The sequence below is a fragment of the Pyrgilauda ruficollis genome, unplaced genomic scaffold, assembly GCF_017590135.1.
Source record: "Pyrgilauda ruficollis isolate IOZ18807 unplaced genomic scaffold, ASM1759013v1 scaffold1, whole genome shotgun sequence".
Taxonomy (NCBI): domain Eukaryota; kingdom Metazoa; phylum Chordata; class Aves; order Passeriformes; family Passeridae; genus Pyrgilauda; species Pyrgilauda ruficollis.
The window spans coordinates 20993863-21019297 of record NW_024508100.1 but is presented as its reverse complement, the minus strand read 5'-3'; the positions used below and the strand labels follow the sequence as shown (position 1 = coordinate 21019297).

At 41.7% G+C, this 25435-nt stretch overlaps 3 protein-coding genes across 13 annotated transcripts in view; 1 reads left to right on the top strand and 2 right to left on the bottom strand.

The window, feature by feature from the left end:
* FRYL (FRY like transcription coactivator) overlaps positions 1-17504 on the top strand; it is a 158960-nt gene extending 141456 nt beyond the window's left edge. For 9 of the 11 annotated variants that reach the window (XM_041490308.1, XM_041490395.1, XM_041490477.1 and 6 more), the window contains 8 exons: positions 282-489; positions 2437-2586; positions 4881-4979; positions 8988-9056; positions 12329-12346; positions 13310-13420; positions 14761-14957; positions 15423-17504. In XM_041490308.1, the coding sequence (XP_041346242.1) occupies positions 282-489; positions 2437-2586; positions 4881-4979; positions 8988-9056; positions 12329-12346; positions 13310-13420; positions 14761-14957; positions 15423-15681 (1111 nt within the window). In that variant the 3' untranslated portion in view covers positions 15682-17504. The remainder of the gene's footprint in view (positions 1-281; positions 490-2436; positions 2587-4880; positions 4980-8987; positions 9057-12328; positions 12347-13309; positions 13421-14760; positions 14958-15422) is intronic. The other 2 variants (XM_041490231.1, XM_041489323.1) reach the window with 1 other exon arrangement.
* Positions 17505-20679: 3175 nt separating this feature from the next.
* ZAR1 (zygote arrest 1) lies at positions 20680-22211 on the bottom strand. The gene is made up of 5 exons (XM_041458198.1): positions 21492-22211; positions 21270-21338; positions 21093-21185; positions 20944-21018; positions 20680-20864 (listed from the first exon to the last, which is right to left on the bottom strand). The coding sequence occupies exons 1-5, from the start codon at positions 22209-22211 to the stop codon at positions 20721-20723; spliced, it is 1101 nt and encodes a 366-aa protein (XP_041314132.1). The 3' UTR covers positions 20680-20720.
* Positions 22212-22474: 263 nt separating this feature from the next.
* Positions 22475-25041, bottom strand: SLC10A4 (solute carrier family 10 member 4). Its single transcript, XM_041459587.1, has 3 exons — positions 24640-25041; positions 24036-24246; positions 22475-23404 (listed from the first exon to the last, which is right to left on the bottom strand). Exons 1-3 carry the CDS (start codon positions 25023-25025, stop codon positions 22889-22891), a joined length of 1113 nt encoding a protein of 370 aa, XP_041315521.1. The 5' UTR covers positions 25026-25041; the 3' UTR covers positions 22475-22888.
* Between the last annotated feature and the right edge of the window lie 394 nt (positions 25042-25435).

The following is a 25435-nucleotide window of genomic DNA, read 5'->3' as shown; positions in this document are numbered from 1 at the left end:
ACGTCCAGATAGTTCTTTGTCTGTAGTTCTGTGTAGAACTGACATGTGGTAGTAAATTTTGGAGAGTATAAGCAATTTTTCATATATTGCAGTAGCAAAAGTTTTTGATTGTTTACTCTTTTTCTTGGCTCATAGTTGCCTTAGTTGATCTGTTATTTATTTCACAAAATGCTATTCTGAATTCCAAATTCTTATTTTTTTTTCCTTCTTGCCAAAATGAAGGTGTTTTTTTCCCTAAAAAGTTTGCTGAGGAGGTAATTTCTGCTATTTATTGTTTGTAGCCAAGATGAAGAAGAACAGGATGGTTTCCCAGAAGTGCAAACTTCCCCTCCTCCTTCTCCCTTTCTTTCTGCCATATTGGCAGCTTTCCAGCCAGTGGCGTACGATGATGAAGAGCAAGCCTGGCGCTGCCACGTCAATCAAATGCTGTCAGACACAGATGGATCTTGTGCTGTCTATACATTTCATGTCTTCTCAAGATTGTTTCAGGTCAGTGAATTCTCCATGTATGATTGCTCATCTGAAATTCTTTCCCCCTACTTCTAAAACTATTCTTCCCCTTTGAACTGCAAAAGCCACAAGATTATGGTAGCAAGAAGCTTTAGAAAGTAAATCAAAAGCAGACCAGAAAAAGTGGTCCAGATCAGAAACACACTGCTGAAGTAGTGTTACACTGTCATACCCTATTTTTCCATAGGATATCTGCTGTATTCATTGCCTAGGAGTGAACCTGCTCAGAAAATAAATAAAAATTGAGAAAAGCTAAAAAACCCCCAACAGTTCAGTGTTTCTTGCAAGTTCTTAGTCCAGGTTGTGTCCCTTATTTTATTTTCTGAACATCACCCTGGTTCTGTGATGATTACAGAATTAATGGCTTTCTCCTGTTTTGTTTTTTTTGTGGGAGTCATTATTATGGGATCACAGCATGACAAACATTAATGAATTTACCTTGTATCTTTCTCTTGAGAGAAAAAGGTTTCTTCTGCAGAGAAGTAAATGAAACACCAGGAGATCCACTGGAGCTGGATGTTTCAAATGCCTCTTTTTAACTATATTCACCTCATAGATCTGCTATCCAACACAAAATGCCTATGGCTTAATTTTTTTGGCTCCCTCCTCCCTATATGTAGGGGATGAGATTTTTCATTTTAAAAGTGATGCTTCTTTGCAAATTCCTATGGGGTAGAATAAGTATCATTAATTCATTTTATGTACAGGCAATGTGCCAAATGAGCCAAGAGACTATTCAGGACAAGGCTTTATGGCTCCAGCTCTTTCTTGTATCTCTAATATTAATTTGCTTGCTGTTTGGCATATCATAATAAATTTCTCAGTGAAAGACCCACACTGGCACATATTTTATCCCATGTATGGGCAGTAACTTAGATGTGAAGAATTCATACTCTGCCTTTTCCATGGAATAATTTGTTTTCACATCTATACCCATTTTCCATTTTATGTTAAACTAATTTCATGGCCACAGTGCCATGAAATTTCTGTTATAGGTTGTAGATTTTTGTCTTTTTGCTTCATCTAGATATCAGGGATTTGGTTTTTCTGTATTATACCAAAGCTTAGCTGCAGTTGGTTTCCACACATTCATTCATTTCCTGAAAGTGGTAAAACAAGAGCTCATATTCTCTTGTGTTCATTAATGAGGGAGCTAAGGAAGAATGATGAAACTTGGCTTAACAGGTGGAAAGTAGGATGCTCTGCACAATACCAAACCAGTGTTCAAGCATGGGCAAAAAATGTTCCTGAGGAGTTCTTACTGGGTACAGAGGAGGGTTAACATGATCAAATGATACTTGGGAGGCCTTGTTTGACTGGATCTTTCCATTTTGCCTTTTGGCTCCTTCTTCCTCTTTAACTTTGCACCTGTCTGTATAATCCTTATATAGTTTTATTCTACCTGTAACTTCCAAGATTAATGAAGTAGTACATAGCAGAGTGGAGTGTTATATTAGGCTAAGCTGACAGTCTGCATAATCAAACATGGTAAACTCAGGACTGATTTTTGAAGAAGGTAGAAACCCTGCAGGTGGCAGTTTTGGACAGAGATTGTGCTACGCAGGTCACATACTGACTCATAAAACTCTGTAATCTTCTGCAACACAAACACTTAAAAATAAATTGAACTATCTGTACTGTGTAAAGGCAAATAGTCATCTACCTATACTGAGGCTAGAGACCTAGATATGAAAGGAGTACTTGTCTCTATAGATACTGGCTGGTTATATTGATATATTGCGTTTTCCAGAGCTGATTTTACATAACTATTCAGAGAAAATTGCATATTAATTTTTCATTTAATGAAAAAATATAATGTGATGGAAACTTGTCAGGATAGAAATTTGCTTTGAAATTCTTATCTAAAAAGCCAGAAGAGTAGTAAAACACAATGTAAGAGAAATGTTTTTCTGATTTGACTTCTAGACCATTCAAAGAAAGTTTGTATCTATAACAAATGATTCAGTCAGCTTTCTTGGTGAAAGTCTACAGCGCATTGGGACAAAGTTTAAAAGCTCTCTGGAAGTGATGATGTTATGTTCAGAATGTCCGACGGTCTTTGTGGACGCAGAAACGGTAAGAATCTCAAACCTGCATGTTGGAATATCTGTCTGCTTAAACATTTCATGTAACATACAAAATGGTGTTCTAATATGTGGGAAAAAGAAACTCTTTAAAATCAAAAGGGAATTAAAATCTTAAGTGGCCACTATGTATCATAAACACTGGAAGCCACCAGTGAGAAATGTATTTTCTTAAAAAATAGTCTCCAGCTGTAACAGTGAACAGTAAGGAAACTTACTGAGAGTAGGTATCACTTTAATTCCCATACTACTCTTTATCTTCCCTGCTTGTTCATATTTATTCTATGTTGTCTGCACAAGTAAGAAAAAGGAAGACTACTTATCTAGCAGCAGCTTTGCCTTTTTCTGTTATATTGTTTTATGTATATATTCAGTGATTCATGAGAAGAACATTCTCGCTACAAATATACAATGAGAAGACTTGGAATTATTTGTTGTCATGCAAGTTGAAATCCTGATTATAATAGATACTAATCCAAGAAGTCAGCTCAATGTTTAGCAGCAGTCAAAAAAAATCTGTGCTGGAATTATCAAGAAAGGAGACAGCAAAACAGGAAATATCACTGAGTTAATGTACATATCCTCAGTATACCTACATCCTGAATTTTGGGGGCAGTTTTGGTCCCTTGCTGTCAGAGCAAAGGTAGTAGCACTGGAAAAAATTAAAGAAAGGTCACAAGGATGATGAAATATGTACATGTAAGATATGTAGGCTAGGATTTTTATCCCTTTAGAAGATAAATGTCTTATCATGGATAAATTATAGAAATTATTTTCTTTTTGTCTTAAAGAAAAGATGTTAAGGGTGATTAAATTAAGCTAGCAGTGACTTACAAAACATACAAAACCAAGGTCCTGCATGTGATACATAATCAAACTGTGAAATCCTATCACTTTTTATGGTATCTGTTCATGTTTCCAAAAAGCCACTACAGAAATTCATGGAAGAAGTAGCCCTGGACACATCCTTTAAATACGCAGAACAACACATTGACAGAGGCTAAGAAAGCATTCTGGGGCAGGTGGATCACCACATGTTTGCCCTTCTTTAAACCACTGCCATTAGACACTGTCAGCTGCAGGGCTGAGGTAGATGGATCTTTGGCCTTAATGCCCAGTGTGAGGCACTTCTCCTGACCTGCTTTTTTTCCCTTGCTACTAAGGGGCAACTCTTTCTTAAGCTCTCACTTAAGAATCTGAGAATGAAAAAAGCATGATACAGATAGTGCATTTCAAGGGAACCACCTGTAATGTTTTTTGTTTTTATTTATGCCACTTTCAAAGCAGTAGAAATTTACAAAAAAATTTTTTTAAGATAATAACCCTTAAGAAAATTTACACTAGTGCCTAACTAAAACACCATGTGTATTTTAAAATGAAAGACCAAATCTATATAAACACAAATATAAAAATTATATAATATATATATAAAAATTAATATAGCACACAAATACTTAGATGTGTACATGGACATACACACATTAGTGTTGTTACATGGACAAATACTGTATAAGTAAATCTTTCCTCTCCAAATAATTAAAATTAAATGAACCTGCTTGTCAGATTAATTCTCACTGATAAAGTACAGAGCTCTTATTGTGTGCAAGGACTGACCAGTGTGAGGGAGGAAATGTCATGTTAGAGATGTTTATTACAGGAAGTGTCAGAAGAAGGACTAATAAAAAAACCTAAGTGAAAATAAAACTACAGGGAGAAATAGTGTGGAAAAAAAGCTGAGGTAGCAGTCCCTGAGGGAAAAAGACATTCTGAGACCATGTTAAAAAAGGCAGTTATTAATAGTAGAAAATTCTTCAAATATCCAGTGGTTCCTGCTTTAACCAAGTCCTGTTTCTTACAGACTGCAGAAGCTTTTCTGGTAGTATATTTTGTATTTGAGAAGAGCAGTAACCCTCAGTGGATACTCCTTAGGTTGCTACAGGAGCAATCCAGCAGCAGTACCTTTCCTTCCTTCTGCAGGCTGTTTTATTTACACTAGTGGTGTCTGTATCATTATGAAAGATCTAAAAATTGCTTGGAAATCTCACGTGTTAACTAGGTACTACTCTTCTTATTTTGGAATTAAAACTGTTCACTGATTTAAATGGTAGAGCTACGTGTGTTAATTCACTTACTCAAAGGTGTCACAAATGACATGCCCAGCTAATTCTAATTTGTTTTTCCAAATGTGAACATGGCATTCTGTATTATGTAGATTAGATATTAGACTGTATGGATTAAATTCAGATGTTACATGACTACAGAGTTTGATTGCTTTTTATCTTCCAGCTACTGTCTTGTGGCCTGCTAGAAACATTGAAGTTCAGTGTTCTAGAGCTCCAAGAACACTTAGATACCTATAATGTCAAAAGAGAGGCAGCAGAACAGGTGAGTCATTTATATCTCAAAAGAAAAATGTTAGAACCTGCTCATCAAGAAAATGTTGCAGGTCCTTATCTCTCATCAAAGGCATCTAAAGGTAAAATGTGGGAAAACACTTCTGAAATATGATCCTGTTTCCTTTTTTTTTACTACTATTCTGTGTGTATAATCTGAACCTGAGAGGATTTTTCTTATGTGCAATTCATTTTTGTTGCATGTATTTCTGAAATTAATTTTTAATATATAACACTGCACAAATCCACTAGCAGTGGGAAAAGATTGAACATGAATTTTACAGATCTCAGCAACCTCTGAGGCTGTGACAATGGCAGTATAGGAAAGTTTGAGTAATGCAAAACAGAACCAGAATTCAAGCCATGATGCTTTGGCAGAGCTTTGGCAGATATTTTTCAGCACAAGCGGCTCCATGTTTCTTGATCATGCTGAGTTTATTAGGAAATTATGACCTTTGCCTTTCAAAGATTGCTGACAGCTCATCTGTTGAATAGACCAGACATGCAGTTTTTTTGTGGAAAAGATCTCAAAAGAAATGTGGTTTCCTTGAAACTAATGCTAAAGTATGCCACACAGCACTGTTAATGCAGATAAACTCTTGGCAGGATCCAGACAGCATTTCTGTTAAAGAGTTGCTGCATCTATTTGCCCAGCTCTGTAGTAATAACAATTTATTTGATCTAATATAATGAGCTACATTTTGCCATGTAGGCTTAATCAGAAACAAGTGCTCATCTAATGACTAAGATAATTTTACTCAATGTAATATTTATATTTCATGTCTCGCAATCTCCAGTGCATAATGTGCATTCCTCCTTTTAGAGAGCAGCCCTGAGCCACAGAGGGTGTAACTGATTTGCCCCATGGTCAGACAGGAAGATTTATGACAGGGTAAAAAGGGACCCACATGTGTGTGTGTAATTAGAATGATGACTATCCAAACATGAAGGAATTTTACATCAACTCTCCATTTAGCCTAGTTTATCACAGCAGTAACCAATGGTATTGTTTTATTGATTTATCAAAGTATAACAAATCACAAGTTATACTTTAGTATAATTAGTATTATACTAGTATATATAATACTAATTATTCTACTATAATACTAATTATAATACTATAATTAGTGTAATACTTTGCTATAATTAGTATATCACAATATACTTGTCAAAGTATAACAAAATTACATCCCTTTCAGATGGCAACTAATTCACTAGAGGTATTGTTACCTAATTTTGCACTGCCACATTTCATATTGGTGTAAATCCATGCTGGATATTAAGTACTTCTTTGTATTTTATTTTACTAGGTAAATAAATAGAAATACGTCAGTTTGATGGCCCCTGTCATTATATCATAGTGAAGGAATTGTTTTTTCTGTCAAAAAGGGAGTCCAGTAACATGTTTCTGTGGTCAGCCTGTCTTCTGCCACAGATTTTTGAGTGACTGGAGCAGGAAGAAGGTTCACAGGGTTAAAGGAATTGTTCTGAAACAACTGAGAGCATTTTGTCAGGGTTTTATTTTTATTTAATCATTTATAAATAAAAATAAGCAGTACTGAGAAGGAAGAAACTTTTAGCTTTGACCAGTCATCTCTGACTCTTGATAGCACGTCATTTAGACAATTTACGGCATTATTTAAGTGGTTATTGAGCATGTTAATTTAGAAGTAATGACTACTCAAATAATTTTCTTTTCTAAAACATTTTAGAAGTATTTCTTTAGCTCTTGGCCCTCTTTTTCTTAGGTGTACTTTATATTAAATGTAAACTAAGGATCTTCTAAGCTACATCTTAGATCTATGTTTTATTGTTTTCTTACTCTGTCCTCTTAAACAGAGTATAGGTAATGTTTGAACAAGACTTCATCAAGTAAAATCTGAATTTCTGTTGTTAGACACAGCTGTGCTATGTATCCTATTAAATCTGAAAGTATTAAGGCAAAATGCTTAATCAACTTAATGCAGACCCTTGCTTTTTTCATAGAAGCACACAGAAAAATGACCAAATTAAGTGGTTGGGCTATTGTATAATAAAGTAAACAAAAATTAACAGATATTTTTGCATGTTAATCTGGTGTCCTCTAGAATCAACCACTGGGAGAATTTGTATGTTAATTTCTTTAATGAAAAACTGTTGTTTAAACTTTATCCTAATAGATGATGTTTGTCACTCTCAGTGCTGTGTGGTGTACAGGCATACACATGAATCAAATGGAAAAAGTAAAAGGCTTGGGCTGCAGTTGCTTGAAATGCTTACCTATGCACCAAGATGAGACAGAAAGGCATCTATAGTATAGGCTGTTTAGCATGTCTGTTGAGGGTGTAATCTGGCAGACAAACCTGTGCTATGACCAAGACTAACCCCAGACTTCCCTGTGTTATGCTTTCATCAACACATTGTAGGAGATACATGGAGAAAACATGAATTGACACAAAGCAAACACATAAAGAAAGTTATTCTGTCACGCTATTCCCAAAGAAAAAAAAATCTTTCTACCATGCTGAACACATATTCTGTAAAAATTCTTAACAAATTAATTTTGTCACCTTTTTGGAACTATTGTTCTGTTTTCTTGCAAGGGGACTGCTTAGACTTCATGTGTGTATTAGGGACAAAGATACTGAATCAGATAAATGTGATAGAAAATGCAAGCTTATACACACAGCATTCTAGGCACACCCTTTATTCAGACGGGTTCTAAGATTTAAAAAAAGATCTTAAAAGGGTGGTGTGTGAAAAGAAATACTAGCATCCCAATTGCTGCTGCTGTTTGTTGCAGTGCAAACCTGTTCTGTTGGAAGCTGTCTGATAAAAAGAAAAATGAGATTTGCTGTGGATGTTGGTATCCATGTCACTAATTGAAACTGACACTGCGATGTTCAGAGAATTCCATTTCTCCTCTTGATGAGCACACTGGCCTAGTTAATTCACTAAGTAACCTTTATTAAATTGAACAGATGGGAAATCACATTTTTCTTTTTCTTGCATCAGACAAAGGTTAGAAAAAGGTCACCAGGATTCCCTCTGAGATTCAAGATACCAAACACAAGCAGTATGCTAAATTATTCTTCCTTGGATGTACAGAGCCTATTCTTCATTTCAGATGATATTGTACACTTTATCTCAACATGATGCATTCCCATTTCAGTAATAACCATGCTTGCAACTGTTTGCACTGTACAGAAATATCAATGGGGTGATCAGGTTGTATTGTCCAAAAAGAACATATTTGATTCTATAAATGCTTTATAGTAACACAGAAATTCATGTGAATACCAGTACACATGGAGGTTATTTTTTGAGAAATTTGCATGGTTGGTTAAAGGTAGAAAAAGAGACTGCCCACTGAAATTAATAAACTTATTGTGTGATATAGGAAGTGAAGTTACATGCAGCCCTGAGTGGAACCTGCAGATTTGCATTGTGTAATGCAAGAATACTTCATCTCCTTGGCTTGTATGAAGTGGAGGTGATGCTAAACTCCCACTGGAGAATTTGGGTTTTTTCATTCCAACCTGTAAACATGTACTTACAGGAGAGCTCTATTTCCTTCTGTTTCTCAAGTAGTTCCAAGAAATATAACAGGCTTATTTTCTAATTAATGATAATGAGAATTAATGGGAATCAGTGCTATATTTTAAAGGCTGAAAAATCACATTAGTGTAAACCTTGTACAGAAGGTAAAGAGAGGGATATTTCTGCTTCCACCCTCTCATACATTTTCCTGCAACAGTATCAATTCAGTCATGGGTTAGTATTTATGCTGAAGTGTACTATCTCCATCTTGGGTAATGAAGGCTACAGGAAATAAAAGTTACAAAGTGATCTGTCAGAGTGGATATCATCACTGCAAACAACACTGATAAACAATTGATTTCATACCACAACTTCTTACGTTATCCGAGAATGTACAAGACAAAGTGTCTTAAGCAGTGTTAGCACAGTCTTCAGTTTGCTGTTTCAGAAGATGTTCAATCTTATTTATATTAATTTGCAGTGGCTAGAAGACTGCAAAAGGACATTTGGTACTGATGATGGTATTCATGGGACTAACACAGATGCCCAGGTAGGTGTATGTCATTTGTGAGTCTCAGGATATGAGATTAAAAATCATCTTTATTGCACAAAAACCCCAATATTTGTAGAGAGATTGAAAATGTATGAAAAGCTTTTAATTTCAGTTATCATCCTATCTTTTGGAAACTCAGAGTCTCATGAACTGGCAATAAAAATGGATCTTCTTAATAAAAGCTGGCAATCCGTCTTGGGTTCTAGATTTAATAACACTGAGTAGATAAGCAGACTAGATACCATCTGTGTACCAGCAAGCCTGCTTTTTTGCTGCTGTTTCTAGAAGGAAAAAAGATTAAAATTCTGGTTATATGCTCAGAAGTATTGTCTACTCAAAAACTTAGAACTACATAAGATCTTTCTGGAGCCAATATTTGGGTGAGAAGTAACAGGGAGTAAAGTAGCAGTATAGCAAAAAGTTCATTAAACACTTATGTCAAAATATCACCTAACAATAGATTAAGTAACCATTAATATTAGTTGAATATTTTGTATGTATTTGCATGGCACTCATCCATGTTTAGTATTACTAATTGCTGTAATAAGTGATAGCTTTTCCCGAAATGGACTAGGACTGGGGTTTTTTTAAAATAGAATAACTATATAATATTGATACAGTAAAAGAAGCAAATCCAACACCCGACATTAGTTGGTATAAAGAGTCTGCCATCTGAAGTACTGTGATAAGGACAGTGAAAGATGTAAGAAAGAACTGCAAGTAGCAGATGAACTTACCTTTTCACAATCACAGTTTGACAAAAATCTCAAATCCAAGCTGAAAAAGGAGAAATTTTATTTCTTTTGTTCAGTTGAACAATTCATTGATGCACTTGGTCATGCTTCTGCTGCTGAAGATGTAGTCTTCACCAACAGAAATGTTTACTGTATCTCTGGACTATTTTTTCTTTTATACAGTTTTCTTTTGCTGTTCTTCATATATACACATATATGTTCAGGGCTTTTTATGCAATTACAAAATGTACCTGAACTTTTAGAGTAGTAAAATGTGGTAATAGAATGCTAATTGTTATACTGCATTGAAGTTGCACATTAAAAAAAAAAATCAAGTGAATAAGCTTAGGTAATACAAAACCGGCAAAATAATGTACTACTATTTGCAAGGACTTTTATCTTGCCTATGAACTCATGCTTTAGTGTATTTTACACTAAGTACACATCTTTGTGTACTGACTGTTATATCATTATAAATAGATAACATTTACTATTACAATACAGTAAATGCTTTATATATATATATATTAATTAAAAAGCAGCATTTGTGTATTTCAGTCCATACTTATAATTTTGTTTACAAACACCAAGAAATTGTTCTAACATTTAGTTGTTAGAACAGAGCCATTCTTACCATGAAGGTAAATGTTACTGTTCCTACTGTGTAGCTGGGGAAACTAAGAAATGGAAGACAAGCTTTCAGATAGCTTGTACAAAAAGAATCCATGATTCCCTGGCAAGGCAGTTTGGCCTATTCTTCCCTGTTTCTGCAAGGTTTGAAGATGACCTCTGAAAAGGAGTCTGAGACCAATCACACTGATTATTATTTGTGGGGACTTGTTTTGATTTTGGTTTTTAATCCTAGCCTGCAAGGGTGGCATGCTGGTAATTCTTCAAAAGTCCTTGTAAATGGAGTGTGGGGCTGCTAAGTCTGAGCAGTCAACCAGTTAATGAAAAAAATGTGTTAGTGTTGTCTTGCACAGGAAAACAGATATTTTTTATTCACTAACACAAATAAGATTTTCTTACTAATTTTTGGCACTGTGGTCCATACAGCTAAGGAATAGCGAGATTAATTCTGTTCCGGCTTGTGCATTGCCAGCAGACTTGCAAGTAAAATCTAATTATTCAGTTCTTGCTATTAGTACATCTAAGCCTGAAAGAATGCATCTGGACTCTGGCTTGACTGTTACTACAGGACAGGCAGGTAGAAAAATCAAATTATTTCTCAAGTAAGCATGTATGTGAAAGACACTGAAGGAGTACAAAGCCATTTTTAAAGGAAAACCTCTCCTGAATTTTTAAAAGGTAGCTATCAAGGTGCGTTTTGGGGGAAAGGGATTAATTATGGCTTACAGTAATAATGAGACTTGGCTTTAAGAACACTGGAACTTAATGACTTAAAGTTATTAAATAGTCAACCCTGCCATTTCTCAGAATCTGATTCTCTGTGCTTAAGTGATTCATCGAAGTCATGTTAACTTCTGCAGTTCAAGATTTTATGTCTTCAGTGTTCTGTGCATCAGAAATATAGTAATTGTGCTAAGTATATAATAGCACAGAGTGCAGAACAAAAACATGGAGTGTAACAAAAACATGCAATGTTTATAACCTGGGAAGCACATAGTGTATAACTTACCATAACACTGTGTACAACTACGTGCTTAGTAAAGCTCAGCTGCTTCTGTCTGTGGGAGCCAGACATCCGCTGGCATTCCTTTTTTTTGCTCTCAGGCACATGGTGTGATTCCAATGGGGTTGTCCTGTGCAGGGCCAGGAGCTGGACTTCAATGATCCTTGTGGGTCCCTTCCAGCTCAGGATATTCTGTGACTCTGTGATTTGGTTTGCTATGACCACTGTACATGCCTCAGTGCCATCAGTATGCTCAGTGCTGTACAAAGCACAGGAGTGGTGAAGTTCACATCCCTAGTCTGACACATACATTTTCTGACCACTTCTCTCCCTATCCCTCTTCCCCAAACATTTTTTTCTGAAATGGCTTGTAGAAACCAAGTGCAATTACAGTACAGAAACCTCTCAGAGGGGTTGAGAATTGAGTTTAGCAAACCCAAGAATTTCTAAACTGATTCAGAATCCAAATTAATCTTGCATCTCCGATTTTAAATGCATTAATTTTGCTTAAACTATTGTGATACAGAACAAGTAAGAAGCTTTGTACAGATATTTAGATCTAAGTGTCCTGGATTTTGATTACCTTAAATTTGTGCACCTTTCAGACTACACAATGTATAAAGACCAGACAGGGTTGTAAGAGTGTTATTCATGCTGTGGGACAACAAAGCCCACAACAAAGCCAGTACTTTTTATCTTTAGCTATAGCAGCAAGTAATTTTACATCAAATTCAGCCTGTTAATATTTTTTACATTCAGGATATGTTTGGAGCATGTTACTTGTATTTCTTCCTCCATTTTACCTGGGACATCTTTTACCCTAATTAAAATTATTTCCTACACTAATTCTTGCTCTTTTTTCTTTCTTTGTATTTTTGTGACCTGCTCATCTTCTTGCTTAGCAAATGGAAATTCTAGCAGTAAGTGACAGTTCTTGATTTATCAAATACTTAACCATGCCAGTCACCAAACTGGTCTCCATCTGTCTTGTCCATTTGTGAAATAATGATGTCTTGTCCTAGACTATTACAGAAATGCTGTGTGCTTCAGTTTTGCATCATCTAACCCATTAGACTGTTGGTCCTTTGTAGATAATAGGATCCTGTAGTTAGTAGAATGTTATAAAGATTACTCCATTAGCACTAGCTTTTATGTCTGTATGTGAAGCAGTATTAACACTGTCTGCATTTCTGACTAGTGTTTTAGAGGCATAAAAATGGAAGCAAGACAGTATGTAAATTAATACTGCTATTTCATTTCCTTAAGAATATATAATGTGTTATTTTCTAAAGCAGAACAAGGGCTACCCTTTATAAAGAAAAGATTATACTTGCCTCCAGAAATGGAATTATTCTCTTCCTACTCTGTCAGGCAGTGTAAACAAGGGCCAGGTTATATACTGTGCTTACAATATAAATATTAATGTTATGAAAGATCCTATACTTATGGACCACAACTGCTTCTTTTGGATATTAGATCTTGAATTCAAAACAGTAAAATACCAATAATAAAAGTAAGTGATCTATGAAACTCTTGGTTTTAAGACATGAAATCTGGAAATGTTCCAGACATTTCAAAATGCCTTTTGAATCACTTCGCATCCCACTCCATTCCTTTTCTTGGAAATGTAACTTATTAAAAAGTGAACTTCAAATCTCTGTGAGAGGCTACTTGTAAATCTAGAACTGAATGAAGCTTTCACCTGCTTTTCATTAGCTTACTGTATGTTAGCTTCTAAATATTTTTGACATTTTCTTTAGTAGCCAAATTAACTACTTCTAATTTTGCACACTCTACTGAAGAAGTTGTGATTTATTGTCTCTTGCACTGGATAGTAGGAGGTTTGCACTTCCTGTATATAACAGTGTTGTTTACATTTGTAGGAGCTGGAGTTGTGTCGGAGGCTATACAAGCTGCATTTCCAGTTGCTGCTTCTGTTCCAAGCCTATTGCAAACTCATCAGTCAAGTAAAAACAATCAAAAAAGAAGCAGAGGTAATGAATACCATGCCATTCAGCTAGTAATTGTTGACATTTTAAAAGCAGACAATTTAAAACACATTTTGATAGCATTTTCATCAGTGGAACATCCTTTTAGAAACTGGAGGAGGGTTCCAGCTGTTTTATAGCCAATTAATAAAATATTTAAGTAGAGCTTACAAGAATTTTCTGAGATGTTCAATTATCTGTGTTGATTTTTGTACAGCAGGAAAGCTCTTTAAAAAAAGACAGGAACATGGGGAGTCCAATGCTGAGGATTTTAAGTATTTCAGAAGCACTCCTGGTGTATTCTAATCAAGCTACAATCAAGGCACATCAAGTCCACTCAGAAGAGCTGAGCCTTTCCATAGCCCTGGTGTTTCCTATAGCAAACACCACCACAGTTTCTACCAACTGATTCATTTAACTGTGTCACTTCAGCCACCATTAATTACTGTGCAACCTTAGTCCCCATCCTAAGCGCCGTTAGTAGTGCATAAGCACCTCTTCTGCCTGATTTTTAGTTGTTGTAACTTCAGATGTAAAAGTGTTTTTCAGCTGTGCACATGTGGCATATATGTGATGTTAATTGAGTTGTGTACATTATGCTATTAATAATGCCTTCTGTAAGTTCTCCCCTGGGTTGGGAATGCAACAGGGGTAGCAGAAAAAAGAAAGTAGGCTTGGTCTTGCTTGACATAGTAGGGAGGAACATGAAAATCCTGACTGAAAGTCTTTGGTTTGAGTAGCTTTAGAAAAAAACTGTGCATGTTCCTCACTTATATTTCCAGATTTGTGTAGAGGCTGCAAATAAGTTTGTGTTTGAAGAACACTGTGGAAGGTTGGCATCACAACTAATAAACCACTAGGTTAGTCAGATGCAGAACCATGTTCTGAGAGATGGTCTCATGTTTTACTCATGCATTGCAGCTAAAGTCAAATATATTATTATATACACTGGCTGCACTAATGTTACTGTCCTGGGTTACCAGTCTTCCAGATTTTTTCCTTCGTAAAGACATCCTTGTAATGACACGATTGCTGTCATACCTTTCTGAAATGTTTCATTCTTCGTGTCAGTTTGTTATTAAATAACATAAGGAGAGAAGAAATTTATTTTTTGAAATAAACTTGAAAAGAACTAAGAGGAAAACTTCATCAGGGAAAGCCCAAATAATTGACATACATGCTTGGGCCATTAACTGTATACTTAAGCAACTGCAGAAAATATTTGGGTGTTCTTTTTCTATTTTACTTTATTACACAGAGAAGGAAAAATAAAAACCTGGTCTTCTGAAAATTATTTTTCCTTGAAATACATTTAAACTAAAAGAGATAAATTATACTTGTTTTAGGTAATAAACATGTCTGAAGAACTTGCTCTTTTGGAGAGCTGCCTGAAAGAGGCTGAGGCAGTGTCTGACAGTGGTATCGAAGAAATTGAAATTGCAGAGGCTTCCCAAGCTAGCACAGAAACAGCTATTCACTCCCTCATTGAATCCCTGAGAAACAAAGAGTTTGTGTCAGCTGTGGCACAGGTCAAGGCTTTCAGGTAAGTTTTTAAAAGGATTGCTTTCAGATCTTGAGTTTCTTAATAGACCTTTTAAATTAAAAACAGGGATAAGCACTATTCCTTTCTTTTTTTTTTTTTTTTTTTTTTCAGTTCTTGTTGGATGTCCTTGTTGAAAAGGACAAGTACTGTTGCTTCATTACAGGTTTTGGGGTTTTCTTTTCAGCAATTTAAGAAAAGTAAAAAGCAATTTCAGTACTTATTTAGAATTTATCTCTGAGAAATTTTACTGTTATTTACCAGGACTCAGTGAAAGAAACTTTCCTCTAGCATTTTTCTACGTATTTTGTTCAAATATCTGCTTAAAAGTATTTAAACTTTGGATTTTTTAAATCCAAATTGCATGTTATTTTCCCTTGAATTTTCCTGTCTTCTGTTCAAATACCTTTTTAAAGAACATTTAAACATATTGTTTTTAATGTTTAAATCCAAACTGTGTGTTTACAGATCTATTTGGCCCCACGACATCTTTGGCAGTTCTGAAGAGGACCCAGTTCAAACATTGCTGCACATCTATTTCCGTCATCAGACACTTGGCCAAACTGGCAGCTTTGCAGTAGTAGGCTCCAACCAAGATATGTCTGAGGCCAGCTCAAAGCTGATGGAACTTAATCTAGAAATCCGAGAGTCTCTCCGCATGGTGCAATCCTGTCAGCTTCTAGGGAAGATCAAAACAGGAACAAATCTTGTGACCACTGGATTCTGAATAACTGTCATTTAGAAAAGAACTGATGATGAAGATACTTCAGACTATTATTGAGCACCTTTCACAAAAAAACAAAAACAAACCTCCAGCAATCTTAACAACCAACACACTTTTATCACAGCAAGAAACTGTTTCATCACAAGTAAAACCCTGAAAATTGAAGTGAACATCTGACTTGACTGCTCTTTCTATACAGCAGCCTGTGTGGCAGTAGTATTTTTTTATTAAATTTATGTATAAAAACTACATGAAAGGAAAAGGGCTTAAATGTAATGCATACATATGCATTATTTTCTGTTGTAACAGAACTATAAAGGATGTTTGCAAAAACAGCCTCTAGAGGTTGGATCAATATCGCAGGTGGGATGAGGCTAAAATCAAGGCTGGTTTATTTTGGCTGAAGACCTGCAAGGCTTCCTGGCTTTCCAGCAGTAAAACCATCAGCTTAACACCTAATGAGACACTGCAATGTCATGAAGAATGTGCAGTCAAACACGAGTAGAATGATATATGACTGCAAAAACCATTGACTTTTCAGTGTTTTATTTGCTTTGTTGTCTGTTCTAAGGAAATAATGTGTGTGAGTTAGAATGTATGGCTATGTGGCAGTTGTTTTTTTGAAGGTATGGATGATTGTTAAATAAGGTCTCAGAGCATGCTTAAAAGAGCTGCAAGATTATTTTTGAAGAAATTTTATTTTATTAGAGCTAATCCTCATAGTGTGTAAATGTTAGGACATTTAATAATATTTTAAACTGGGATTTCCCAGTGTTTCTAAAAGAAATAATATATCTGTTAACTTTATTGGAATGCTGCTCAGTTCTCTGACCAGTGCTTATGTTAAAATACTGATAACTAACCAAAAAGTAGCTGCCTGCAGAGACTTTAAAATGTATATTAAAGATATATGCTGCCCATCAGCAATTCTCATTAGAAGTTAACTTATTTTATTCTGTATATATTCTAGAAACTGTATAGTGCAAAACCAGTATTTTTCATGTAAATTTGTGCAATGCACTGTTAAAACAGTAGGTGTATAAAGCTATGAGGAAAAGGGAGCATTCCCTCTTGGTAGTCACATGCAGTACTTGCAGTCTGAGTAGCCTGCAGGGTTTGAAGAGTTTGAATGCATGTATATGCATCTTCATGACTCAACTGAAGCCTAAGGAATTGGGACTATAGAAAAAAAAAAAAAAAAAAAAAAAAAAATACCCTGACTACCAAAACATGCAAACAGGCAATATACTCATAGTTCAGTGTCAAAGTCTGTAGCATAAAAGAAACTGGATTCTGTTGAAACCAATAGCATTTTGTAGAAAAAAAAAGAAAAAAAGAAAAAAAAAACAGAAAAAAAAAGAATGTAGTCCCACAATTCCTGTGATTTGAAAGGAACACCCAGTATTTTTATATACATCTCTTACCCACTGTGATTTTTTTTAATGGGCTCTAATTCCAGAGTTTAGAATGTAGAATTGAAATTCTTAGCTCTGCCTTTTTGGGGGAATTAGGCCCCACTAGAAATGTAATTATGCTGAAATGCATTAATTGAAGGCACTGTGCACGCTGTTGGACTGCTGACAGTAGTTATGTTATCCTAACAAGTTCTGTAACTGGTCAAGGCACATTCATATTCACTGTATTTTTTTCCCCTGTCCCTGATAAAATTTAATTATTTTGATGGTTTTGTGGTACTGTAGATGGTGTTCTTAATTATTTAACAAGTATTTACAGGGGAGAGGTAGTTTTATTTAGGGATGCATTACACTTTTATTTACATCATCTTTTACCAGCTTTTTTTGTAAAAATAAAAGACATTGTATCTCTCATTTTGTGTATTTTTACAAGCTAGAGTTTAAATACTTTAGCTAAACAGATTAAACACTGACAACAGAGGCCTGGGTGACCTGAAGTAATTTTTTTTCCTTTTATGGCCTGTCATTGCAGCAGCATTTTTCTAGGCATCTTCTGAAGCTGTTAATGGATTTCTCATGAAACTCAAACCTGAATTCATATATGTAATGCCTTGTGTTACACATCCTCCTCCATTTATAATGGCTAGTGGAACCTGCCCTATTGAGCAGAATCATGTTAGATGACTGTCTTGATATTGCTTTAATTTCATTAAGCATTTCAAAAACTACTCAACTACTGCATGAGCTGTCACCCTGCATTACATGGTGCCAGGCCTGTGCCAAATCCAAAGCTATGGTAAAGCTGTGTAGAAACAAACAAAACATCAGACAGCTCCTGTAAGATGCAGCAAGTACAGCACTGACTGAGCTAACATGTGCAAAAGAATCTCTTTATGAAAAAGCTGTACAGAGCAAGTTCAGGATAGCTTTGAACAACTGGCACCCTTCCACTTTGCATAATTACAATAGGTCAGGAGTAGCTTTCCTTCCTGCTGAGTGCCCACAATCAGTGTGTGCTGTCACAGACATGACATGGCAGTAAAGCTGAAAAGCAGCTAGAAAGTACAGAATTGTACTTGGGCATCAAGCAGTAAAAGCATTTAACATATTTATGTAAGAGGGATGACATGTAGAGCTACTCTGGAACTGAAGAATGCTACAGGATAAAGGAAAGCTTGTTTAATATGACTGCCCACTGCACTGTACTCCTCCAAGCCACAGAGCCTTGCAGTAGCTGCAGGGGTGGCCTCCTTGCTGCTACCTGCCACGTGGAGCCTTCATCAGCTGCTAGCGAAGCACAGCGCTCAGTTCACATCAGCTAAGCCTGTTCTACACGTTATCATGCAGAACCAAGTACTGCTTTGACTGTAGTTAGTGGGGATGACAGCCTTTAAGCTGTACTAGATTTCACTTTGGGCTAGTACTGATAATCACGTAAGAGTCACCATATTCACAACAAGTAATCCTCAAGCCATGTTTTGTAAGGATGCCTATATAAATAGGAAGCATCCAGCTGCTCATATTGCCGTGACTTCATACTGACATGGCACAGAGCTGCAGTTCTCTGACTCATTACCAAGGTGCACAGACTCACCACGGTCAGTTTCTCAATGCATGCATCAGGAGCAGACTACAGCCATGAGAATGGGGAAGGCAAGCAGGAAAACATTGAAGAACATCCTTGGAGGGGAATATGCTCAGAAATAAAGACATCCCAGATCACAGCTGCAACTGCAAACTGAGGCAGTGGGGCCAGGTGGCTGCAGAGGGCCCCAGGTGCTTTCCTCAAGCTGGAGGATTGCCACTACTCGTCACAGTAACTCCAGGTGAGTACAAGGCATGTGCATCTACAACAGAACACTGCCCAGCTGCAGGGCAGCTTTTCAAATTGAATAGGGCAAAGATGGAATTTGCTGTGAGTGAGCTGGTAAAGCAAGGGATATTTCCTTTTACTGTGATATAAGGGAAAACACTTCAGGTAGAAGCATGAAATAGAACTGTGCTCTGCTCTGGAGGGAGTAGGTCTACTTCTTCCCAGAATGCCTCACACTGCTGTAATAATGAATGCAGCAAGAATAAATAAAATTACTTTGCAATAAATTGATACTGAGGCATTAAGCCTACTTCAGCAGGTTCAAGGGACATATTGAAATAAAGCAGGAATTTATAGCAAGAGGAGTTAAGCATATAGAAATAACACTCACTGCCCCTCAAACCAGAAACGTCAATGCAAAGGATATTGTTTGACTGCCACACTAGCTGCCACTAACAGAAACTAGCACTGAAGCTGTTCTACAGCATGGGCTGAGACTGATTCTCTCTAGCATTTAATGGAATGGTTCCTCAATTAAGCTGGGTACAGGTGTAGACAAGTTTGCTATAGCAAATGTAAAAATCACTCTTTTGAAAGAGACGTTACCTCAAGAGTTCTGCAAAAGACTTGGTGACTATGCTCAATTTAACAACAGTGCCAGTAGCATTCTCAGAAAAGTAGGTTTTCATCTGAGTTTTTCCAGCTTCATGGCTAAAAGGTAGACTGGGGCAGTGGTGTAGGTTTTACTAGCTTGTGAACCTGCTCAGAGGGTGATGCTGTAAGTTAGTCACAGAGTCACCTTGTAACACTTGGCTGAAGCATGGTGTTCCTATAGAGAGCACCAATAGCCCACAGGGAGCATCATCTGCACGTAACCAGTGCTGGTTCTGCCATTCCTACCAAACAGGACAAGTACAATTCCTAGCTGCAAACCCAACCCCAGAGGAGTGTGGGAGTGTCAATCCTTCTGATGGCAGGCATCTAAACTGTAATTAGATCAAACTCCTCAAGTATAATCCATCAAGTGCACAGCTCTTGCACTTCATCTGCAGATTGAAAAGGAAGACAAGCAGATGCAGTATTACTGCACCTTGTTCCTCTGAAGTGTCATTTCCCTCCGCAACCTTGTGCAAGTAAGATGAGCAACACATTTACCAAGAGACCATCGCCATAACATCAGTGACTCCATTCCTCGGCATTTCGTGAGAGCATCCCTGAAAAGTTTTGTCTTTTACCTACAGACAAGAACACCAACTTAGCTAAATGCAGGCCAGCTGTACCAGTAGAAGTGATTCAGTACTTACACAGCATTTCTCAATAATTTCCTAGTGATGAAGAACAGGTGCAGAATACTGTGCAATACATTGAATAGAGGTGTGCAAAGTAAGTGAATACTACTGGTGTTTTGTTCATCATGAAGGATGGTCTACTATCTATGCAGATGTCAATTTGATGTTAACTTCAAGCATTTGATTAGTTCAAGAGCAGGAGCAGTAACAGAAACCCTTTCCACCTGAGAGTCTACAAAGTCCTGAGTCAGTTGCTTCCAAGGCCATCACTGATTTACAATACACCTCTAGGCTGGCTGCCTATGCAAGTTACAGAATTTACAATATGCACCCTCTAAGCTGAGCACAAACCCACCTGATCATTTGAGTATGCTTTGCAATACTTTTATTTACATGCTTTCTTAGCTACATCTCACCAAGTATCTTCAACAATATCAACAAAACAAGAACAAAAAAAAAAAATCCTGCTCTACTTGCAGTTTTCTTGACGACCCCTAAACAAAAAAAAAAAGAATCCCATCCCATTCAGATGATGTATTTGAAACTGAACGTGCTATCGCAGGAGAGGCGTTTCCCTTTGCATCTCCCACAGAGGTCCTGGCGGTGGGGCCTCTTGGGATCCACGTGGCGCATCTTCACGGGGCAGGTGCACCGCGTCTGCTTGCAGCTCTGAGGGAGAAGGCGGCGGTCGGCGGGAGCGGCCGGGCCAGGGAGCGGCCGGGCTCAGGGCAGGGCGGGGGCCCCTTACCTGGCAGGTGATGTCCTCCACGCGGTACGGGTTGTAGGACTTCTGGCAGGTCCGGCAGAACTGACGGAAATAGACCTGTGAGGAAGACCGGGGTCAGTAGGAGGGCGGCGGCGAGGAGCGCTCGCCGGGGCAATCCGAGCCGGCCCTACCTTGTTGGTGCCCTGGACGCACCAGACGTAGGCGCTCTCCCAGCGGATGTTGCAGGCCTTGCAGTGGTAGTACCCGTACTTCTGTTCCAGAAACTGCCAGGGACAATGTTATTCGACGGTGCGGGCGCCTCTCGGGCCAGCCCGGCCCCGCTCTGCTCCCCCGCGGCCGACACTCACCTGGAAGCGCAGGCGGGTCTTGCCTGCCGACGACTGCTGCTTCTGGGCTGAGGCCGGCGGCTCTGCCGGCTGGGCTGACGGCGCCGGCTGGGCTGACGGCTCCGCCGCCTCTGCCTGGGCTGACGGCTCCGCTGCCTCTGCCTGGGCTGACGGCTCCGCCGCCTCTGCCTGGGCTGACGGCTCCGCCTGGGCTGACGGCTCCGCCGCCTCTGCCTGGGCTACCTCTGCCGGCTCCTCCCGGCTTGCCTCCGTCGCCTGCTCCGGGGGCGCGGCCGAGCGCTGCCCGAGTGGCTCGGCCGGGCGCTGCTCCAGCGGCTCGGCGCCACCCTCGGGGGGCTTCTCCCAGCTCGCCCGCACGGCGGCCGCCTCCGCCGCCCGCTGCTCCCACAGCGCGGCCGGCTCCTCCTCGACGGCCGCCGCCTTGTCCTGCTGCTGCGGCCGCCGCTCTGGCTCCGGGCTCGGCTCCTCCAGCAAGGCGGTGAGTCTGCGGGACGCCACGGGCGAGTAGACGGCGATGGTGCGGGGGAAGCGCACGGCGCGGGTGTTGGTGGTGGCGGGGCTGCCCAGCTCCTGCTCCGCCTCACGGGGCCGCGGCGCGGCGGGGCCGGGGCGGCGGCGCAGCAGCGTGCGGGGCCCGAGCGAGCACTGCACCGAGGCGTCCTGCCGCGGGTTCACCTGGACGCCCACCTCCTTGGTGTTGGCCTTGCGGAGCCGCGGCGTCAGGTTGGGGTTGACCTGGGAGAGGATGGCCTTCAGCTGCGCCCGCTGGTAGTTGTCGAAGTACTCGGCGGCCGCCTCCCCGTAGCCCGAGAAGTAGCTGCTGCCGCTGCCCCGCGGGCGCCAGCCGCCCGCCGCCCCTCCTTTGCCCTTGGGCGGCGGGTAGCGGTAGGAGTAGGGGTGGTAGGCGCTGTAGAGGTAGCTCGCCATCGCCTCCTCGGCCATTGCACCTGACCCGGGGCAGCCCCCGGGCAGTGGCCTTAAATACCCCCGGGGCGGGGCCGGGCTTCCCTCGCCCCCGACGGGCACCGGCCTTGCGGCCCCTTATCATCCCCACCTGGTGCGCGGCCTTGGGCCATTTCCCACCCCCTCTCAGCTCCCCGGCTGAACCAGGTAGCGCGACTCTTAATTGCCTCCAAGGGAGTAAACAGCGGAGAACACGGGTTTGGTTCGGCTTCGCCATGTATTTGTGGTGACAACAATGAGAACAATGCTTTTACAGCAGGTGGGAGGCACAGATATACACACACATGCGACGTGGTTTTTCCTGTCATCTGAACTGACACTGAGTTGGTGTTGACTCTGTGGAACACTGTTTCTTCCTTCTAGCCATTCCTGCTGCACTCAGCCAGGCAGCAGCCTCCTTGCATGAAGTGTTAGAGCTACTGGTTTGTGTCACAGTGATGTTTTTTCTTTTTTTTTTTTTTTCTTTTTTTTTTTTACCTTTACTTTTGAGGAAATAGACTGTCATGGCAGTAAACATGTATCACCTTGTACAATGGGAGTAGCTGGACAAATGATTGAGGCTGGGCAGCTCCGCTTGCACAGCAGCGAGCACAGCCCCAGCCTGGCTGCAAGCACAACACACATTCACGTCTCTGGGAGTTACCTCTTTGTCCTGCCTAAAGCGCCGTCTGAGTCGGCTCCATCTGAATGGAGTTGTGCTCCTCTGTGGTCACTGTGCCATATGAAGTATCAGCTACCTCCTCTTCCTTCAGTTTCTTGTAGGAAATGTCTGTGTCTTCCTCTTCACCAAGTGCATCTTGCTTGTAGCTGTCTTTTCCATACATCTTGTATGCCAGCACAAACAGTCCTGCTTCTGCTGACTGAAAAAGCGCGTAAAGCAAGGGAAACATGTACATGCTCCCTATGAGCTCCGGGGAGAAGGTGAGTTTTAGGATGGCAGTGCAGAGCTGGACGTTTTGGCACCCTGTTTCCAAAGATACTGTTCTCCTGCAGTGTGGGGGCATTTTAAAGACCGTGGCTAAGCCGTATCCCAAGGCATACCCTGCCAGAGGCATCAGCACTGCAATGGCGTAGACAGACGCAGGAATCTGTGCCAACAGATCTGGGCCCAGCATAGTCCCAGTCAGGATGAACAGGACCACCAGAGTCACCAAGAGGGACCACAGGGAAATCTAGCAACAGATAAAGACAACATGAGGGCTATTATTTTGAAAGGATAAGCATAGCAGGTAGAGGTTTGCTAAAGAATCTACGTGGCAAAACATGGTTGTGCTGCCCTTCCCAGGTTTGCTCCTGGCCTGGGATTTTGGTGCTGTTTGATCATATCCCACGAAAGGAACGGGCTGAGGTCATCCTACATCATTTTGCTTTGGAGTGACTTGCTGGGAAACAAGAGTTTCAGGACTTGTGCCTCACTCTTCCTTTCTCAATTAAGCTAATTTAGTTGCATGTTTTAAGGAAGTGTGGCTGTGCCTGCAGGTTGGTTTTGCCTGACCTGGGTGCAGCAAGAGTGGGGAGAAAGCAGGATGTCACGGAATGCCTCTGCTACGGGGTCCAGGATGCCTGCCGGGGCAGAGCACCACGCTGCCCTCCCTCCTGTGCGCTGCATAGGGGGTAACCCGCCCTTTCTCTCGCCTTCTCTGCCCCACCGTTTTATTTCAAGACTTTAAGTCTTTGTATTCCACCTAAGTAGTTGAATATGCCTGTGTGAGACTAACACCGGTTCGGAGAGACCAGAAAGCTTCCTGCCGTCGGCTCCCCTTCCCCGCTGCCGCCCCCGGTCGTTCCCCGCGCCGTGCCTACCTTGACCAGGAGGTCGGCGGCGCGGGGGTGCCGGTAGCGGATGAGCACCCCCAGGCCGATGGGCAGCAGGGTGCTGCCCAGCGTCAGGCTCACCGCCCCCAGGGGCAGCAGCTGCACCACGGCCGTGTTGATCCAGTGGCGGCTGTAGATCCAGAGGCAGAGGGGCATCAGGAAGAGGGCCAGCAGCGTGGAGGAGGCCGTCATGATAATGCTGCGCCGGGGGAACCAAAGAAATGCTCCATCACCGCGCCCGGCCGGGGGGCAACCCTGGGAAGCTCCAACCCCCGCTGGAAGCGGCTTCTGCAGCCGGCTGGGCACTTCTCACGGCAAGAGCCCGTTCGCTCTCCTCTCTCCATCCTCCACCCCCTCCCCTGCTCCTGCCAGGATGCGGGCACGCAAGCTTTTTAGGGAAGGAGGCAGGAGACGTGTGTCCAGGCTCTTGTAAGATCCTCCACAGGAGAGCAGTGCTGGCGATTCCCAGAGCGCCGTGCCCGCCCGCCCGTCCCGGCTCCACCGGCGGCAGATGCCCAGCGAACCCTCCCTGCCTCCCGGGGCCGCCGCAGCCCCCCGACCGGCTGGGGGTGAAGGGCAGCGGGGCACCTACCTCAGATTCATATCCCCGTCGACGAGCACCGACATGAGGTTGGAGAGGTTGCCCCCGGGGCAGCAGCCGCACAGCAGTACAGCCACGGCCGCCACCTCGTCCAGGGCGAAGATGAGGGCGAGGAGGAAGGCCAGCAGTGGCATGGCCACGAATTGTCCCAGCAGCGCCAGCAGCAGCCCTACGGGCCGCCGGAGCTGCTGCCCCAGCTGCCCCAGCTCCACGGCGCAGCCCAGCCCCAGCATGGTCACGCAGAGCCCCAGCCCCACCAGCACGCTCAGGCCCTGGCTGAGGGAGCGGTCCCCGAAGGTCTCGCCGCCCCCCGCCAGAGAGCCGCCGTCGGGGCCGCCGCCCCCCGCCGCCGCCGGGGGCTGCGCGGAGCTGGCCATGGGCTGCGCGGCCCCGGGAGCCGCCGGCTCCCCGCAAGCCCCGGAGGAGAGTGCCGGCGGCGGGGCGGCCGTCAGTGCGGGACGCGGGGAGGTCTCGCCCCGGCGGGCGGCGGTGCCCGCATCCCTCCCCGGCTCCGCTGGGATCTCCGGGCGCTGCTGATGCGCAGCGGCCGCGCTCCCGGCTGCTCTGTGCTGCGGGCGCCGCCCGCGCTCCCCGGACCCACGCGGGGCCACCCCCGGCGTGGGCGGTGTCTCGCTGCCGCCTCGACGGCGGTCACCGCCGGCCGCCAGCGCCGCCCGGGCCCGGCGGAGGGAAGCGCAGGGGGCGACGGGCTCACGGCCACATCCCCCTCTCCCGTGCGACCCCCGGCATCCTCTTCTGGAGCCAGCAGGACCCGACCTTTCCAGCC

Excerpts from the sequence above, each read along its gene's own strand:
- ZAR1 (XM_041458198.1), bottom strand. The coding sequence starts at position 22,211 with ATGGCCGAGGAGGCGATGGCGAGCTACCTCTACAGCGCCTACCACCCC. Across the intron at positions 21,186-21,269 it reads AGACCCGCCTGCGCTTCCAG|TTTCTGGAACAGAAGTACGG; the intron begins GTGAGTGTCGGC and ends TGTCCCTGGCAG. Across the intron at positions 20,865-20,943 it reads TGGAGGACATCACCTGCCAG|AGCTGCAAGCAGACGCGGTG; the intron begins GTAAGGGGCCCC and ends CTTCTCCCTCAG.
- SLC10A4 (XM_041459587.1), bottom strand. The coding sequence starts at position 25,025 with ATGGCCAGCTCCGCGCAGCCCCCGGCGGCGGCGGGGGGCGGCGGCCCC. Across the intron at positions 24,247-24,639 it reads GACGGGGATATGAATCTGAG|CATTATCATGACGGCCTCCT; the intron begins GTAGGTGCCCCG and ends CCCCCGGCGCAG. Across the intron at positions 23,405-24,035 it reads CCGCCGACCTCCTGGTCAAG|ATTTCCCTGTGGTCCCTCTT; the intron begins GTAGGCACGGCG and ends ATCTGTTGCTAG.